The sequence below is a fragment of the Neolamprologus brichardi genome, chromosome 2 (genome assembly GCF_056152115.1).
Source record: "Neolamprologus brichardi isolate AB-2024 chromosome 2, ASM5615211v1, whole genome shotgun sequence".
Taxonomy (NCBI): domain Eukaryota; kingdom Metazoa; phylum Chordata; class Actinopteri; order Cichliformes; family Cichlidae; genus Neolamprologus; species Neolamprologus brichardi.
This window is the reverse complement of record NC_142105.1, coordinates 34,619,876-34,639,909: the sequence shown is the minus strand read 5'-3', so window position 1 is coordinate 34,639,909 and position 20,034 is coordinate 34,619,876. Positions and strand designations below refer to the sequence as shown.

Below are 20,034 nucleotides of genomic sequence, written 5' to 3'. Positions count from 1 at the left end.
GTAGAAGAGATTTTTTGGACAAAGAAACACAGGGAATGGCCGTTAGACCAGTGGGAATCTGTGCTTTGGTCTGATGAGTTCAAATTTGAGATCTTTGGCTCCACCCACCGTGTCTTTGTGCCACCCAGAAAAGGTGAATGGATGGTCTTTACATTTATGGTTCCCACCGTGAAGCATGGAGGAGGAGGCGTGATGGTGTGGGGGGTGCTTTACTGGTGACACTGTTGGGGATTGATTTAAAATTGAAGGCTCACCAATCCAACATGGCTACCACATGCCATCCCATCCAGTCTGCATTTAGTTGGACCATCATTTATTTTTCAACAGGACAATGACCCGAAACACACCTCCACGCTCTGCAAGGGCTATTTGACCAAGGAGAGTCCTCCACGGTCACCTGACGTAATCCCATGGACCACAGAGTGAAGGCAAAAGGGCCAAAAATCGCTCAGCATCTCTGGGAACTCCTGCAAGACTGTTGGAAAACCATTTCAGGTGACGACCTCATGAAGGTCATCGGGAGAATGCCAAGCAATAATCAAAGCAAAGGGTGGCTTTTTTGAAGAATCAAAAATGTAAAACAGGTTTTCAGTTATTTCACTTTTTGTTTACTACATAATTTCATGCGTTCATTCAGTTTTGATGCCTTCAGTGAGAATCTACAATGTAAATAGTCATGAAAATAAAGAGAAAACATTAAATGAAAATCTGTGTCCAAACTTTAATGTGGTTTGGACACGCAGGTTTAATATAACCTGGTATAACCTTTTATAAAGGGTTATCAGATGGATCCTCTGCTAATTAGGGTAATAAAGAAAGCATTCAGTCATGTGTTTACGCTTGTTTAGCTCTTATTACGGATACCATCCATATACACCCAGGTAGCCAGGAGTGTTCCTAAGCAAATTTGACTGTCTGAATGTTGCCTGGACTTTGTACATTAAGATATTTGCAGAGATTAGTTTGATGTTGAGCATGGTGGCCCAATGTCACAAACAGGACAATACAGGGTGTCGAAAAACAAACAAAAAAAACAGAAAAAATGACCACGTATGCTCTAATAGATTTAAACTACCGTTGATCTACAGTGAACTTTAAGTGATGCGTTTCAGTTGGTGGGAAAAAATGTACCAGTCAAACCGTTGTCAATTATACTTTTTTTAATAAAAGAGGAATTACACAATTGTTATTATAAAAGCATGGATCACAATGATAATGAACACTGAGAATGTAATAAAACTCAAAAACACTTGAACTGGAATATGACTAATTCCCACACAGATGAGGATTAAATTAAAAGGCAAAAGGAAAACAGCCATAAAGACATGTCAAACAACTTTAGGATAATGAATATATAACTGCACAGCAGCTTTAGCTGCAATGTAAGGAAAGTGTTGGTGCTCCAGAAGGGGCCATTCCCTACTCAGTATGAACACCAGTTACCATGTTTTATATTTATAGGTCTATAAACCATAAAATCTGAGTGACCCAAAACATATATATGTATATATACATATACACACACGTGTAATAAAAACTGGGGCAACCAAAACCTACAAATGTGATCATAGGTCTAGCACCTTGTACACTGTGAATACATAATAAACAACACACATATGCTGTCGTAAAGTAAAACAGATCTGAGAAGTCTCAGGACAGAAGATTGCTTACGTTTGATTATTTTGAAAAATATACAACAGGTTTGAATTGTCTATAAGTCACCATTGTCTCATAGTCATGGCAGGAAAATACTTCTATTACAGGAATTGACCAGTTTAGGTTGCTTCTGCCTTCTCTAGATTACTCTCATAGGTGGAGCTTTAAACCTTGAGAGAAAAAAAAAGTCACAAGAAAACTCAAATAAGTCAATCACACAAAAAAGGAAAGAAAAAAATCACGTTACTAATTACAGAGCCAAATTTAATAAAAACCAAAAAATTACAACAAAAATAAAAAACTATCTTGATTCTTCAGGACGTTCGTTTTGCGCTTTAAAGTAAAATGACACCGTAAAGTATTAGGGAACTTTTTTTAGTGCATCATCATCATCCTTATGTCTGGATTAGTAGATATACTCTAAATTTTAGCCTTAAGCTCTGTAACATTTCACTTCACACAGATGTACAACTGGCAGACTTTTGTATCTCTGCAAGACTCAGTGATTAATATCCTATCTGAACTGATAACACAGCTGAGTGTATGCCCAGGTTCCATTATTTACACTTTGCAGTAGTTTTTTTTTTTTTTAATTGGTTCACCAATCAAAGTTATCAATGATTAATTAAAAAATACAACATGGTTCTGTAACATGTTCCAAACAGTAGATTTTGCAAAGAGTAGCTAAACGCAGAACTACAAAACTGCTGACATGAAAAGTAACATTTTTCCAGCTAAAATTTGGAGGAGCTTTTAAAACTGGACAAACCTTTTAGACGGCTATTAGTGTTGTTGTTCATTTTTTTTAGACACCGCACACAGTCATCTACACAATCGGCCGTGTTAACAAACATGAAGCGATTGGGACGCCTTCAAAGATGCAAATTATTTTAAAAATACAAATAAATAATGACTCAACTGGAAATTTATTGGCCCAAACTTGACCTAATTAGAACTATGCCAATTAGACATTTTCATTCTTTTCAGTCACAAGGAATGACATCTTACAAAATGTCATTATAAATATTTAATCATACTTAAAACCAGCATATACAAAACATCTGGGTCCCACCAAAGAGGTTTTGGCTGGAAAATCACAAGGACTGTTTAACCAGTATTTTTTAACTGTTATTAAAGTGGGGTTTAACTCGCACAGGCATGAAATACATTTGTGTCAAATAGCAGGAAATAACAGGAAATGCAAACTTTTCTGTTTAAAAAAAAAAAAGGGAAAACACTGCCTTAAATATGAACTTCTCTCCCCAAAGGCCAATTTTAAGGCAGGAAAAAGTCTGAATACCCATCACTGCACCTATTCCAGGTGGCAGCATGGATGCCCATAAAATTTCACTGATGCAAAGTAAAAAAAATAAATAAATAAAAAACATTATCCTTTAAATAAACAGCATGCATTGATGACATATCCACTGGTCTCTCAACCCTCAGAAACAGTACTTAATATCTGTGTTTTTGACTGCAATCTATAACGGCATTCAGTCCATTTTCATTGACTCAAAGCAGTCAAACAGCATTGCACTTGAATAGTTCATATTATACATATAAGACAATGTTCAGTGATACTCAGACGTCCATATTTTTTACTCTTATTCTCCCATAAAGAAAATAATTGGCTTGAGATTTTGTCAGTTTTTGACCTTAAACATCTCTTTCCTGTAATACTAACTGCTTCCTCATAAATGTATACTTCTTTCCAATGATGAATTGTCCAATACATTCATGGAAACACTCGGACGGTGCAACCCATCACCTCATATTTTTGACCCATCACTTTGCTCAGTCTCATTTTCAAGATTTGGCACTTTGGAACCACTTCAGAAGCTCCTGCGTTTGCAAAAGGATCAGCTCTCGTTCTCTGTGCGGAGCCCCGAGGCTTTGGATGATTGAGCACTACCACCGGCTGGTTTGGACCCGGTCGTTTCACTGGTTGGTCCACTTTCAGCGGCATTGGGTAAATGACTGTACAGTCAGTTACACTGTCCACAGGTACCTGAGTCTTATATTTGGATATTCTAAGTTTCAGTCCCTTCTTGGTTTGCTTCCACACGCCCACTTGCACCCTCTTCAGGGTGACAGTCAGAAACTTTGAGTCCTGCTCACTTTTGACCATTTGCTCGAGAGGTTCTTCAGTTTCAGATGCCTTTGCGTGTTCTGCAACATTAGATTCTTCGTGTGTTGAAGATTTTGAAGCAGGACTGTGACTGGATTGATTATCATCTGGTGGTAGAGGGACCTTTTTTTCCTCTTTGATAGCAACATGGTTGTGGGTCAGTGCAGGAGAGTGATGAACCCCCTTATTGTGGTCTTTTGCTTCTACAGGCTCCGTCTGCTCCATCAATAACGACTCACAGATGAAGGATGCGTTTTTTGTTTCCACCTGAGGGCTGGGCCCTAATGTCAGGGTCTTGTCCATGTGCTCCGTGTTTGTTATCTTAACTTGATCTTGAGTCGTACTGACAGAACTGCTACTTTTATCCATCACTATGCCTCGCAAAGCCATTACCAATGGCTGAATGGGACCTTGGGCGTCCTCTGGCTGCTGACTCAATGAAAACACAGAGGATATGATGGGGAAGCTCTCCGGTTCTGAAACGTCTCTCTCTTTTGCCAGCTCATTTAGTCTGACTTCCGGCATCCAAGTTGAGCTCTTTGACTTGGCATGATTTGAAAAAACAGGAGTTTTGACTGAAACAAGCTTGTTTATAGTCTTGGGTAATGAAAAAGACTGAGTTGGAACATTATCCTTACTGACGAGACATATTGGTGGTCTCACTTGGACAGTTGGAACAATGGAACTTCTTATGGAGGGAGAAGTTGATTTAATCCTGTCCTGGTTCAAGGGTGCCACTTCTTTGATTGGTTTTGAAGCAGCGCTGCTCTTGAAGCAGATCTTCCCGGGTTCCACCTTCATAGCCACCGGCATGTCCTGCATGTTTTTCGTGTCACCCGCTCTCCTGGATGGAACACTCTTGGGGTACTCTGGAAGTAAGGTCTTTCTCTCATCCATCACTCTCTGAGAAACCATGCTGCTTGGATGCAGGCTGGTGGTGTTCAACCTGCTGGTGACCCTGCTGGAGATAACTGGAAGAGGAGCTACGTGGCTCACCGGTGCTGTTTGCGTAACTCTGATCCCACTGTTTACCCCTTCTCTTACAGGACTGATGATATTTTTGGGAAACTTATTAGGGATGACTACGTTAGACTCCAAGTTGATTATTTCCGGTGATACCCTTTTCAGTCCACTCTTTTCTTTGCTCACTGGACTCACTGGGAGATTGTTGGAAATACTGACCGGGACGACAGGGCGCTCCACATTCACCATCTTTGCGTCACATGATTTCCTGTTAATAGTGCTCATGCCCATACTGCCAGGCCGCACCGTGTTGGTGTGATTGATTAATGTCGATGACAATGGCTTCCCCAGCGCTGTGTTTTGAGAAACTGTCATCCTCGTGTCCTTTATCACCGACTCGTTTTCTTGTTGGGAAACGAGCCTCAGCTTTAGTTCTTTTGTCCCATTTACAGTTTTCACCTCAACGAGTTCAACCAAGCAGCCAGCAGGAATTGTTACTTCTTCTGGCAGAGAAACTGTGAGAGCTCTATTGTGCTGAATGAGTCCATTCAAAGGGGAAAGACGTTCTGGGTTGCCATTAGTGACATTCGATACCTTCGTTTCCAGTGTTTTTGCTCTCTGTTCGTCTTTTCCCAGTCTGACAGCAGGTACACTCGGGCTAGGTACCGTCACCCGAACAACCGGCCGAAGCGATGACGGATCAGCAGCGTGCAGGCTTGTTAAGGCACTGGGGACGGGGACCTGCGGATTTTTCGTCACACCAGGCTTAGCAGGTACCTGAATAATGCTTTTACTATGCAAACGTTCAATGTGCTTAACAAGGCACAGCCTCCTCATGTAGCCCTGTCCACAGTGAGGACATTTGAATGGATACTTCGAAGTGTGTCGTTTCAGGTGCGCGTTTAACTCCGCCTCACTATAGGAAATATCGTTGCAATAAAAACAGTAAAACCGCGTCCCCATATGCTCAACCATATGCTTCTCGAACGCTGAGGCATCTGTAGACGCAAATCCACATTTCTCACAATACCTCACGTTTGAAGTGGTCAACACGCGATCCAGTGACAAATTTGGATGTCCACCATTCACAGAGGATGGCATGCTTTGATAGCTGACAGGCTTCATAATGAGAAGTGAGGTGTTCTGGCCATCTGGCAGTAATTCTCACAATTTCAGAGGCTGATGTGACACCCTGAAGTAAACATCCATCTTCACCTGATGTCCAGGGTTTATGTCCGGGGAAAGCAGACACTGACGCACCTGCAACGATGTCTCTCCCTGTGAAAGACACATAAGAAAAACAAAAACATTAAGAAACAAATGATTGACGTAACCTCACTGTGTACTATGCTTACACTTGGACGAGGCCTGTGAAGCCCCTCCTCTCACGCACAGCTCATGCAGCATTTTCAGCTCCTGCAAATATTTATTTGGCTGTGCGCGCGTGTAGGCAAATCAAAACAATACAGCACAATAAAATGCAATAATCAAACTCATTGCACTGGTCTGTATTTGCATTTTTCTCCGTGCGCGCTGAGCTTTCTTCCTTTGAACGTGACGAAAAGGCCCTACCTAACTACAACAGGGGGGTTGCGGAGACGACGGCCAACATTACAACTGTTTATATTTGCAACAGAGTCAAATGCCTCATACGCACCTGATTGCCGTGTCACGAAACAGCGATTTGGTCGGTGATATCTTTTTCAATAAAATGAATTTTAAAAAATCCACTCTTTGAACGTGATACTAACGCTTGTCAACGCCACCAACCGAGCCGCTTTGGGTTAGCTTGTCGTTAGCCATCCGTAGCTACCAAAAACAATGGCGGAAGAAAGCTGCTCTGCTTTTCAAAATAAGAGCACGCTACGTTAAAAATATAGCTGATTCAACATGTTTAGAAATCTTGGTGATAACAAATTCTGTGTCCTTCGTTTCCAGTCAGATCATCAGCAAATAATATTATTTAACACAACAAAGAAACTATTAATATTTTATTTATTGAACGTTTTTTAATGTAAACAATATAACTCAGTGGCTGCCACAGTATAACACCTGTATTAACAGGCAGATAACACTGATGATTTAAGTGCAATAAAGAGGAACAAAAACAGCAGAGAGCTGAAAATAATATATGGCAGGAAAAACATCAGAACATCTTTTTAGGTTCAATAACAGACAAAATACAACAAATTTCAACCAATAAAAATAAATTAAGTTAAGAAAATATTGATCAATTTTGTGACAAATATGGTAAATTAGAAATAGAAAATGGGATTGTTTAAAGATTCAAACCCTTTTGGATTGATTTAAAAAAATTGTTTTTGTGAACTCACAGTAAGACTGACATCATCTTACATGACAATGTCGAGGGATTTAATCAAATGTAGCATCTAGTAGTGAAGATATAGTTCATCCTGCTAGGCATGGATTTTTGTGCACTGTCTGATGTGGCTCACAATCTTACCACTGACTTAATGTACAAGGGCATTTTGGGTTATTGTGCAAATGTATTAATTTGCTGGAAGCCTGCAAATAAAAATATGTGTTAAACACAGCAAAGTTTGGTTTTCTGTCCAATTGCATGTTATTAATGTGCATAGAAATGATGTGCTAAACATGTGAATAAACTGATTAAATGGCCAGTGATAAACAGGGACAGTTCCTGCTTGGTTTCCTTCCAAAAATGTCAGAAGTAAGGCTGATAAGCGCAAATACAAATCATATTACAGTAAATGCAAAGTCATGGATGATTATTGGCTGTTAAAGCAACTCTCAAGGATGTCAGCTGCCATAAAACTAAAATAAAGAGGAAGTAACGAGAGCATGTAATTGATCTGTCCAGCAGCATGTCAAAAGCAATTGCCAGGCAGAAACTGTGTTCGTGCTGCTCGTGCATGTATCCATTTTCAGCAGCTCAATATGAAGTGGACAAACTGACATAGTTTTAAATATATGGGGGGGTTTTCAATCATTGGATGGAAATCCTTTGCCTGCATCTGGTGATTGCAGAATATCCAATGTCTTTCCTTTGGGAAATGCTCGGGTTGCTTTTTCAGCACGCTTTGGGTCACGATGTCCAACCGGTTTTGCAGCATCTGCAATATGCACAAGTGAACTGGTTGCACTGAGTCACTAGTACATGCCAATACCATAATATTGTCTCCACCATATTTGACATGTGGTATGCTTCATACCTTTCTCATTCCATCATTTTGGTACAGTTTAATCTTGATTTCATCTGTCCAAAGAATCTTTTCAGAGCTGTGCAGGCTCTGTGAAGTTGCCTTTTGATTGCAGACTTTGACAATCATACACATACCCCCTTGCTGGTATTCTTGGTTCTTTAGATGCTTTGAAGTTGTTTTTCTTAACTGTAGAAAAATATTGCCAATAATAAATATAATTATAATAATGTATTTGTCTTGTGTGGTGTTGTGGGGTGTCTGAGTTGATTATTTGGCCACTACTAACATTTGTGCTATTTTTCTGAGAGATTCATTTGGGTTTTTGAGCCTATAGATGGCCTTCTTGTTAAGCTATAAAAGAGTCAGTTGAAATGTATTAATTTGTCATGCACTGGCATGGTCTGCACTTCATTGGCATCTTGTGTAATTTAAAATCCATTAAAAAATAAAGAAAAGAAAATGATATCACAGTACAAAACATTATGGACTCGACTGCTGTTTGATTCTTCGTTTCCTTTAGGCGTTATCTCACAAAGTAATATGATGCATGCTGCTACTCGAGCGTACTCTTATTTTGAAAGGCCCTGTGAGAAGTGTAACTTCATCATTTGTTTTTCTTGACAGGCTGAGCGCAACGGACCTGTGATTCTGAAAGAAATACCACGCAAATCTGCCACATCTCCCCCTGTTATTTACGCCAAATCTCCCACAAAAACAACGCAAGGCTTTGGAGGATCTACGCTACTCTTCAAATTTGGCGTCTTCCACCATCACAGTATTACGGTTTTTACCTGTCGGTTAGTTTTTCCATTATCTCGCACAAGGACTGATTATTTTAGACACGACCAGGCAGCAGTTTGCTAAATCGGGGCAATATAGAGGGGAGGGGGCTCACCCAGTGACCCAGGAAATGCTTTGAAGCTTTTGTGTGTGCTGTAATAAAGTCAAACAACACGCGTTTATCAGCTTGCAGTGGCTGTCAGAGAGGCAAAAGGCACCCGATGGATAGCTCTGATTAAAATGCCATAATTAAAACATGCTGTTCACAAGAGTCTGCAGACTGTTTCCTACTATGTCCGTTTCACTGGCATTACCGAGGTGAGTACTCCAGTAAGTTTGTGGCAAATAACGGGCTTTACTGATGTGTGTTTAGCGTTTCTGAATATTGTCACGATGCTCACTTTATATCCTTAAATCTGGAGTCGCCAGTGCCTGATCTCCTTAAATATCCTTAAATATTTTCATCAAACCCTCGATGCATGAAAATGCTCCGATTTATTCATGTTTTTGAAGCCACCATACTGTAGCTCATGTGAGGATCATCATGACTATTGTCAGAACAGTTTCTGGGATTTGCACACCATTGTTGTAATTCACAATGACACAGCAGTGGCTTTCACTGACCCTCCCACCGCCCGGTCTGCCCGACACACAGGCCCTGCCTTCCTGCGCCCTTCCTGGTTATGGCACTATTAAAACAGCTGGCCCGGACTCGAGCTCCGTGCTGGTTTCTTCTCAGGAAACAGTTTTTCTTGTCACTTTGCAGACGCGGAGTTATCAGTAGCGGGATGGCCTCAGACCTGTCGGAGATAACCCGGTTCGACTTTCTGGTGGTCGGCGGCGGGTCTGGAGGTCTGGCCGGGGCTCGGCGAGCGGCGGAGCTCGGAGCAGCTACCGCCGTGATCGAGAGTCACAAACTCGGAGGTACCTGCGTGAGTAAAAATAATAATAAAAAACCAATCAGACATGCCTCCCTACTGCTGTCACCTCTTCAGCATGTACACGCACACGCACACAGACGCGTTAGTTACCAGATTCACTGCGAAACCTCCCGACTCCTTTTTTGTGTGTCTGACAAACATTGTGGGTTTGAAGTACAAAGCAGCCGATGAGGTTATAAAACTGTAACTCATTCCTGTTCCCTCCTGTTCCCTTGAGCTGAATCTGTTGTAACTGAGGCATTTTGAAATTATCTGCACAAGGCCGCAATATGAGGAAGAAAGAAGTGGTTTTAAATGCGTTATCTGTACTGACTATTAGTTCAATCAGGCCTCTATAGTTTGTTTTCAGCTAAAACATCAGGGGGAGAAATGGCTACTAAACCCATTCTGTCCAATGGTTTTGGCATAAAGCACACAAAGCCACAGTGAAAAACAGTGTGGTTATATTTGCATATATTTTCCTTATTGATAAGTGAATGCTGTGTTGTATTACTTTACAGCCATATGAATGCGCCTGACCTAATCTGTTACATCTTTTCCTTTTGTAAAATGTTTTATGAAACACAGACACAGCATTGTATTTTTTGATACTGCAGTTCTTTTACACTACATGAATATTCTTCCTGTCACTGCAGCTTTAGTCTAAAACGTTTCTCTTCCATAATCTTTCTGTATCACTGCTACTTGACCAGCTTTCACTCAATTCATTTGTTCTGCTTTCTTTCCTTTTTTCAGGTCAATGTTGGTTGTGTCCCTAAGAAGGTACCTTTTTCTTTACACTCTTATTATAATAAAAGGTTTTACACTTCTCAAAGTTCAAGTTCTCAAAGCCGGCTCTTGTTGCTCTTCTTCTCAGGTGATGTGGAATGCAGCAGTTCATGCCGAATATCTGCACGATCATGGTGATTATGGCTTTGAAACTGGAGACGTTCGTTTCAGTTGGGAGTAAGTTACAGTTTCTGCTAGTGTCTACTTGATTTTTTTCTTTTTTCTTTTTTTGCAACTACAATGAACTCTTTTAAAAGCTGTTGTGGTTTTTCCTGGTACAAAGAAGCATTCATTTCTCCCCACAACCTCTCAGTCAGTTACTTTGTGATGCTTAACTTTAGCCCACTTCTCTATCTCTGTGCACAATGAAGTTGGGCAAAAATGACTGTTGAAGATAAGCCTTCCTGGAAGGAGTGGTCGACTACATTTACAAGACGAGGAAACCTTTTCGAAATATAACGCTAGTGTGAGAGGAATGTGCTGGGCTTTGGGTGTGCCTGCATGGATTACAGTAGAGTACTAAGTGCTCCACAAACATCTTCAGTGTGCAACCAGGGTTAAAGTGAGATTTTGCAGGTGGGAGTTGTAGTGGTGCAGTGTGGGGAAAAGAGTTACTCAGAAATAAGTCACAATTTGTATTGTGAGCTCCAATTTTCTTTCTGTACAGGCTGTGATCAGCTGGCTTGTGTTGCTACTCTGAGATTCACTGCTGTTCATTTATTTAGCCAACTAAATACAACTGGATATAACCAGATGTTAAATTAGTTTTTCTTCATCAAACTTGTGTTTTTCTTGTATTTTTCTACCATCTCAGCTCTCCTGTAGTCTCTGTGAGAGGCTACAGCAGAGCTGTAACAGTTTATGCTTTTTATGATTCCTTTTCTAGAAATGGCAACACAAGGGTGATACAAGACAAGTATTCCTTGTGATGATGGTTTATTACCAACATATTTTAGCTGGTTGAATAATTTATATTATGTTTTTGCAGAACCCTAAAAGCCAAGAGGGATGCGTACGTCAGTCACCTAAATCGCATTTATCGCAACAATCTTGACAAAGTAAGTGTCAGATGAATTCTGCTCGTTTGGTTTCTGTTCTTTTCAAATGTAATTGCAGTGCAAAAGAAACTCATATGTGCTCTATTTCAGGCTAAAATCCAAACCATTCAAGGTTATGCCAGGTTTACAAACGATCGTGAGCCGACTGTGGAAGTCAATGGAAGAAAATATACAGCACCTCACATCCTCATCGCCACTGGAGGACAACCTTCTGTTCTGAGTGATGCAGAAGTGCCAGGTAATACATGCTATACTTTGTTTTACCAGTGAGCATCAGTCAGATGTTTAGAAGATTACAGCTGTTGTGTTTGTTGACAATTTCAGGGGCAAGCCTGGGCATTACCAGTGATGGCTTCTTTGAACTTGAAACACTGCCAAAGTAAGCTTGTATACAGCCTAACTGATGTTAATGGGAGACCATGAGAACCATGGAGGTCTGTGATTATAGCATTTGTTTGTTTTTTCCTACAGACGCAGTTTGGTTGTGGGTGCTGGTTATATTGCAGTGGAGATGGCGGGCATTCTTTCCACCTTAGGGTCCAAAACATCCCTCATTATTCGACAGACAGGAGTAAGAAAAACGACAACACAGAATCACAATATGACTGTTTTAGAAGCGTGGAGCCATGCGGTCATACTCTCGTATTCTATCTGTAGGTTTTGAGGAACTTTGACGCCTTTATCAGTGCAAACTGCACCAAAGAACTGCAAAACTCTGGTATAGATTTGTGGAAGAACTCTCAGGTGAAGTCTGTGAGTAAAACGGACAAGGGGCTGGAGGTGACGGTGGTTACCAAAGACCCAGAGAAGAAGAATGACGAGGAGAAGATCAGTACCATCCAGGGAGTGGACTGCCTTCTCTGGGCCATCGGCAGGCAGCCCAATACAGCTGGACTGAACATCGGCGAGATGGTAACAGTTTACCTGTGATTTTTATCTGTAGATTGGATAGTGTAATGTGCAAATTATTGTTATTGTTATTTTATTTATTGGGAGATATTATTTGCTACTTACATGTAGCGCTGAGCCGTAAGACACTACCGCTGCATAATCGTCCTTATAGATTATAACAGGACTAGGGATGCAACGATACTAATTTTTTCAAACCGATACGATACCGATACTTGGATCTAAGTACTTGCCGATACAGAGTACAAAAAACGATACTTCTACCACACACACACACACACACACATACACACACAAATACAATTAATTGGAAGACAGGTTTTATTATATTCCCTGCCGATAAAAAATAAAATCTTAATAAAAATGACCACAAAAAAATTTCAAGTGAAAAATCAGCACTTCTGTTAAATTATTGCAGAGTCTCCACATTGTAATTTATCAAAATATCACTGAACTATTGGCACTGTCTCGAGCTTTCAGAATAATAAATAAACACTTCTGTTTGGAATAAAATAAATACAAATTAGGTTTGCAAATAAATGAAACTTTTAAATTATTGCAGTGTCCATAATGTAAACAAACAAACAAAATAATTATTATTAAATAAATAATAAAATATAAAAAATTATAAAATAAATAATAAATAAAATAATAATTGGCCCCCTAGTGGCCAATCTAAAAAACTACAACAGAAATGACAAGCCACCCTCTGATTAATGAAATAAGTTGGTATCGGTTAACTTTTACGAGTATGAGTACACACACATTTTACAGTATCGGCCCCGATACCCGATACCAGTATCGGTATCGGTGCATCCCTAAACAGGACGGCAGATGTCTTTCGATAACTCTGTCTTAGGCACACATACCAACATGAAACTGCTTTCCACAAATAATAATAAAATATTTCATAATTTAAGGCTTGTATGCAAAAAGAATACAAAAACCGGTATCCCAAAAACTTAAGCCTTAATAACAGATAATCTGGGAACAAGACTGGACAGTTTCCACATGCTATTACTTTGTTGAAGGTGATGCATGAAATTCTGGCATAAATATCTGATAAATGAAGGCGGGGCAGCGAAGTCTCAGTTACGCCGACGTCTTCTTTTGACTGTCTTTGATCCGTCTACCGAGCTTAGATTTAATGTGTAATAACATAGTTTGAATCATTTGTTATATGAAGGAAGAATGAATGACTTGTCAAAGCAGCAGTTTAAGCAGCTCTGTTCAAAACATGTTGAATGTTCTCAGGCTTTTCAAGACTGTGAGTCTCTCTTTTGTCTGTTCTGCTTTACATTTAATCCTCCACAGTTTAGCTGAGTCATCGTTATTTCTTGCCCCACACGGGATTTCTCTTCTGAGTCGCACGTCTCTTATTCACTGTCAGTATCATACAGTAAGGAAGCACACAGAAAGAGGCAAAACATGCACTACCTTTCCTTAAAAAAATTATTCATCCGAACTGTGGTTCTCTACAATACTCTCTCTTAGAGAAGGATGGGAGATTTGGGAGGTTTCTTTTGAGACGTTAATGTTGTGGGAAAGCTGAAGACCGTTCCAAGATTAATGACCAGTTCAAAGGGAACTAGGAGAAAACATGGGCCTAATCTTTAGTTTTAATCTCCATGGTTCACATTTTTACTCGTTTCTCTTTCGTTTTCTTTGTCAGGGTGTGGATACAGACGAAAGAGGCCACATCATCGTGGATGAGTTTCAGAACACCAGTCGATCGGGGATCTACGCTGTCGGGGATGTTTGTGGCAGAGCTCTTCTCACACCCGGTAGAAACTTTATCCACTTTTTGTGTCTGTGTGTGTTCTTTCCAACCTGTTTCCTGATGTTGTAAATAATTAGTATTGCTGAGTGAAGCCTGGTGATATTAGATTAAAGGTTTCTGGGTCTATGTTTAATAGCTCTGAATGGATTTTATTGCTATATAGAGGATATTTGAATATCAAAGCCGTGAAGGCTGCAGATGAGTGCACTGACAGGACATTATCAGAGATCTTATGTGTAAGTCGCTTTGTGAGAATGGATAACATCTCTGTGTCTATTAGAGGAAAGACCTACCTCAAGTTTAAATCCACACACATACACACATTTCATACACGGGTGACTCCAAATAACAGCTCTGAAATGGCAGGTTTGCATTTTTGTGACCTCACCCATGGTTTGGAGTGATTACAGGGGAAACATAATTTTGTGAAGTGGCTTTTTCAAGAGACTTAAATATTAAAAATATGTTTTTAAATAGGAAAACTTTAAATGACAAGTCTCCAGAAATTTGTCCTATACAAACGTGATCTTGGAGTCTGAGTCTGTTGTGTTTACAACCGTCGGGTTTCTTGCGTGTGGGAGGGTCGGGCGCTCAGACAGGAAGGCTTTTCAGGTATGACTCAGGCTCGTGTGGGTGAACAAAGAAAACAGTATTCAGACAAGGATTTGGTCCCAAATGTCAGCTCTGAAATCCTTTTTGAGTCTATTATTGATCTATATTTAGTGGATCAATTGGTCTTTTTCAGTAACTTCTGAGGAGGGCAGGGTGAAATGATGAATGCCGAATAAAACCAAAAAAATCTATTCTTCATCTCTGTAGTTAACAAAAAACTCTTATTTGAGGTCAAAGCTTTAATACAAAAGAGTAAAAGAAAACTTTATTGAGTGACCAAGGTTTCTTGACAAAACATGTTGGTATCCTGCAGGGCCGTGCAGAGAGGTTTAACGGGTGCTCAAAGTTAAAAAGGGGCACATTGAACCAGGCTGAATAACAACAACACACATTCATCAAGAATCTAATATGGGAAGGGCAGGGCTGTGCTGATCTTAGACTGTAGACATTAAAAAGTTCATAGGAGAGATGGTAGCTGATTAAACAAGTGTCATGAGATAATAACAAAATGCAAAGATTGGTGACAGCACTTGGAACCATAAGGCAACAAAAAACTGTGAGAAATAATTTAGGCTCTGCCTGTGAATCACTCTTTGCTTCTCTTCTTCCTTCCATCCCATCATCTCATATATCACTCTCCACTTGCTGTCTATCTGAGAACAAGGCACAACTTGCTATTGCAATAAACTATAATCTAATTATCCACACCTAACAACTCCAGCACTTAATCTATAATAAAATGATGACAGAAAAATGTTATAGCCCTGCCTTTAGTAGCCTCACACAGCTTCTACTGTTTCCTCCTCATGTCCTTACCAGCCATGTCTGGACAATGTTATATCATGAGTAATATTTTTTTTAAATCCATCTAAATAAAACACACACATGCACACACAGTGACGTTTTAGACCTTCTTCAGAATACTGTATATACTGTGGTGCTGATCCAGAATCCTTACATTATTATTTATTACTAGAGCTACAATAATAAAGCAATGAGGATGGGGAAGTAATAAATATGAAATAATGTATTTATGATGATTCCATTTGTTTCACTATCCACTCTGTGCAGGAGCAAAGCTTATTAAACTGTAGAGATACAATAATTTTACTGCTGTAAAATCCAAATTTTGTCTTATTTAAAATATAAATCTAATATAATCTGCTTCTTAATGTATGTTCTTTAAAATATAGCGTGTGTTTTTTAATATAATTATAATAATGCATAATTATGTGGACATGCACATTAGATCGTTTTTAGTGAAATATAATCCCCCCAGAAAGGCAGGAAAAGCCCGGAAACTTACTTTAAAACTAAATATGTTCCCTAAAACGGTGACAGAGCTACAGACCCATGACAGCCTTACACAGGTAGCCAGCAGCTATGACCAGCACTACTTGTGCAGTTAATAAAAGGACAGGTAATGTTTGTTACGCTGTTGCACACACAGCACGCTCGTTTGTTTCAGTTCGTCAGTTGCCACAAGACAGCTGACCAACGTGTACGTAATAAGCTAATACTCCTGTGTGCTACACACCACAGTGTACGCTGTACACCTACTTACTGGTTTTGTCGCATCAGTCTGTGTCTCTGAATTAATTTGTGTTTCTCCTACAGCTCCGGACCGCAAAAAATGCGCGTGCTCTTTGTGAGCTCGTTCCCGGCTCGTAACCAGCGCGTTCTGTTGTCAAGGGCGATCATTGGTTAAATGTGATCATGTGACTGATGCAAGCCAGATCCTTTTATTTAGCAAAACTGTGATTAATAGTTAAATATTATTGTTGAGGGGCACAGACAGGACTCCGCACACACACACACATTAAAAAAAATAATGTATTTTTTAAATAAGTAGCCTCAACAAAAGGGCACTTTGGGCACCCATCAGGAAAGGGGCGGGTGCTCAAGCCCCTCTAGCCCCCCCCCCCCCCCCCCCCCCCCCCCCTGCATGTGCCTGATATCCTGGTGAAGTTCTTCTCCTGGTGCCTTTTTTCTACTTCTGTATTTTGAAGTGTTTGGGGTTTTTTTTTTTTTTTTTTTTACCTATTTTTAATATAAAAATGCCCTTTTGTGGGCATTTTGAGTGTTAGCAGCATTCTGATGAGGTTTTCATGTGTTTGCACAGTTGCCATTGCTGCAGGCAGAAAGCTGGCGCACAGACTGTTTGAAGGAAAGAAGGACTCCAAGTTGGACTACGCCTGTATTCCCACTGTGGTGTTCAGCCACCCACCCATCGGCACGGTGGGCCTCACAGAGGGTGAGTAGAACAATAAAAAACACATCTAGGTGGGTTTAACTCAGTTTCTGTGGCCGGCTTACATTTAATCGTTTATCTTATGCGCTATTCCCATTTTTACTCAGTAAGATGTAAAATTGTCCTCACATTTGATAATGTTCGTGTCACAGAGGAGGCCATTAAAACCAGAGGGAAGGAGAACGTGAAGATTTACAAGACTTCTTTCACACCAATGTATCACGCTATCACCAGCAGGAAGAGTCAGTGCATCATGAAGCTGGTGTGTGTGGGCAAAGAGGAGAAGGTTAGTGTCATCTCTTCTCCAGACAACAGGCTCTAAATAAATGGGACTCTAGCGCATTAGTACTGTTACCTAAATTTATGAAATAATGAATATTTTAATGAATATCTTCTTGATGATTTATTTCTATTATTTAAACAACAAAAGGAGGTTCTTCTCTAAATCATCTTAACGTTGAAGTGCATTATTTTTATTCGTAAACAACCACATTTGAGCTAAGACATCACCAGTAAATGTTAGCGTATGGGGCCTTTTCCCCCAACCAGTAATACAGGAGCTCTTCATAGTAGGGCTGCCACAAACGATTATTTTGATAGTCGACTAATCAGATCATCATCCATTGGACGTACAGCATACAGCTTATTGCACCAGCAGCAGCATCTGCTCTTATATAACTATCATTAGCTTACAGCTTTAAGTGTTTAAGGTATGTGCTAACTAAAAATAAAGACAAGATGATAGTTTGTTAAATTTTAATGAAATTTGCAGATTGTTTCGGTGAAGTTTAATAAACTCCTTGCTATCTAAAATATAACAGGACACCGGAGTAAATTCTCGAGCATCTCACACTTCTGATAATCAGCTGTCTGCTTGATGTTTATTCAGCTGTGTAAAAACTATAACTTTAATCTCAGCCAAACCGATTTACTCAGGAACAAATAAAACACTAAAAAAGCCAAACAATAAAATTTTTAAGTTATCTAAGTGACTCATATATATTTAACCTGAGTAGCGAAAGACAGCGGTGGGTTTGAAGACGATTTGCCGGGAGTCCGGTGCTCTCACGGCTCTAGTTAGCCTAGCCCCCGGCTAGCTATCGAGCTAGTGGCTAACAGACATCTCCGAAAACGTCGGAGCGCTTTTGAAAATATGTGGTGTCTTGATAAACTGAGCAGATATTTGAGGTTTACACAGCTACATTCTCGCCTTAAAATATGTTAAACGTTTATTTTGTGACCCAGAAAGAATAATAAGAGTAATATTAAAACTAACTAGCTGCCGCCATTGTTAGAAACTGAGCTGGGCTGCGCTATGAATTCTGGGACACAGCTTCTTCTTCTTCTTCTTCGGGGTTTAACGGCAGCTGGCATCCTTCTACATGCAGTGCTGCCATCTTCTGTTTCAGTCCGTTATTACACTCTTAAATCCTACTACTTATTCCTGCGTCTTTTGTGATCTTACAAAGCTTCAAACGAAGCGTCGACTATTAAATTAGTCGTTGACGATTTTAATAGTCGACGTAATCGTGACTAGTCGGCTAATCGTGGCAGCCCTACTTCATATGTTGTAAGCAATTGTTTTCTACACTTTCACAGCTATATATACCAGGATTGAAGAATAGAGACTTTCCAAAAAAATAACTTAGAAGTACTTAAACTAATACAGGAGGCAGTCCTGAAGCCATCTTTAAGTGTCATTAAAGCCTCGACTAAAATCTTTTAACAGTTTCTTTTCACTCTGCTGCAGTTCTTTTAAAATAAAAACGACTGTATTTTTCACAGGTGGTAGGGCTGCACATGCAGGGCCTTGGCTGTGATGAAATGCTACAAGGATTTGCTGTGGCCATCAAGATGGGTGCTACCAAAGCAGACTTTGACAAGACAGTCGCCATTCACCCCACCTCATCCGAGGAGTTTGTCACGATGCGTTAATGCAAAAACAAACTCACCGAGGCATCCCCCCACCCGCTACGCCTCTTGCTTCCCTGTACGACCAGCAACACAGACGAGCATACCAGGACAGAGTCACGCCTTCGAACTGCTCTCGCATCAGCTTGACGACTTGCTTTGTTAACCAGCCTACATGCTTCCATTTTTCTCTCATTTAAGTGACCTTATTTGTACGCAGTGTTTCACTTTTTTTCTCATTTTTAACTAAATGGACCAAGACCAAGTTATGGTCTTCCTAGACTGTACTGTGGTTCCTGAGTATGGGTTGAAAACTCTGGATTCCTTTTTAATGATTGTGAAATGGAAGTGATGCATCTGCAGGTATTTTTGTCAAGAGATTGCTGGGAAGTCAAACGACCTCTCTCCTAGTGTATGTGTTTGATTTGTCAGTCATTCGTCACATGAATATAACAAGCACTGCTTGTTCTTTAAGGCACCTATTCCCTACCAATGCAGGGTCATGACATGTATCTACTGTACTGTTAAGAAAAAAAAAACAATAAACCTGCAGATTTTTTTTCTTAAATGTTGTGATTTTTATTCTTATTCAGTGACTAAATTCTGTGGTTGATTGGGCAATAAATGAAGCACTTCCCCTATTTGGGTAGAGGGAATAAATCCCCACTCAAACTAAAGAGAGATACTTCCTGTTTCAAGTTAAAAAGTGACTTTCAGAATTTAATTATTGTAAAAAGTATGATGAAACTGGATGTTATTTGTCAACAAAATACCCTTGCTGTTTACAGTTTATTCTACACTTAGTGGCCACTTTAGATCACACTAGATATACCTGTTGAGCTACTTGTTAACACACATATCTGTTCATCCAATTACACAGCAGCAAGTGACTTTTAGCATGACGTGGTTAGTGCCACAAGTTCTGATCTGACAACTGGGATTTTCTCAAGCAACCTCCAGGATTTCAAGAGAAATGCTCCAACAAACAATATATTTAGTGAGTACCATTCACTGTGGAAAATATGCCTTGTTGATGCCAGAGATCCGAGCAGAAAGGCCAGGCTGCTTTGAGCTGGAAGGCAACACTAGTTA

At 39.9% G+C, this 20,034-nt stretch overlaps 2 protein-coding genes across 4 annotated transcripts; one reads left to right on the top strand and one right to left on the bottom strand.

Annotated features, from left to right (window-relative positions):
- Window positions 1–1,142: 1,142 nt before the first annotated feature.
- Window positions 1,143–6,550, bottom strand: znf518b (zinc finger protein 518B). The gene is made up of 2 exons (XM_006803244.3): window positions 6,405–6,550; window positions 1,143–6,025 (listed from the first exon to the last, which is right to left on the bottom strand). The coding sequence occupies exon 2, from the start codon at window positions 5,870–5,872 to the stop codon at window positions 3,392–3,394; it is 2,481 nt and encodes an 826-aa protein (XP_006803307.2). The 5' UTR covers window positions 5,873–6,025; window positions 6,405–6,550; the 3' UTR covers window positions 1,143–3,391.
- Window positions 6,551–8,563: 2,013 nt separating this feature from the next.
- gsr (glutathione reductase) lies at window positions 8,564–19,489 on the top strand. 3 transcript variants are annotated; one of them, XM_087851796.1, is made up of 13 exons: window positions 8,564–8,729; window positions 9,479–9,644; window positions 10,389–10,415; window positions 10,510–10,598; window positions 11,410–11,479; window positions 11,570–11,717; window positions 11,804–11,858; window positions 11,951–12,050; window positions 12,137–12,391; window positions 14,061–14,172; window positions 16,903–17,034; window positions 17,184–17,317; window positions 18,817–19,489. In XM_087851796.1, the coding sequence occupies exons 2-13, from the start codon at window positions 9,501–9,503 to the stop codon at window positions 18,964–18,966; spliced, it is 1,416 nt and encodes a 471-aa protein (XP_087707922.1). In that variant the 5' UTR covers window positions 8,564–8,729; window positions 9,479–9,500; the 3' UTR covers window positions 18,967–19,489. The 3 variants fall into 3 exon arrangements, with proteins under 3 accessions (XP_087707922.1, XP_087707921.1, XP_087707920.1); XM_087851795.1 differs by having other exon boundaries at window positions 8,626–9,030; XM_087851794.1 differs by lacking the exon at window positions 8,564–8,729 and having other exon boundaries at window positions 9,064–9,644.
- The last annotated feature ends 545 nt before the right edge of the window (window positions 19,490–20,034 follow it).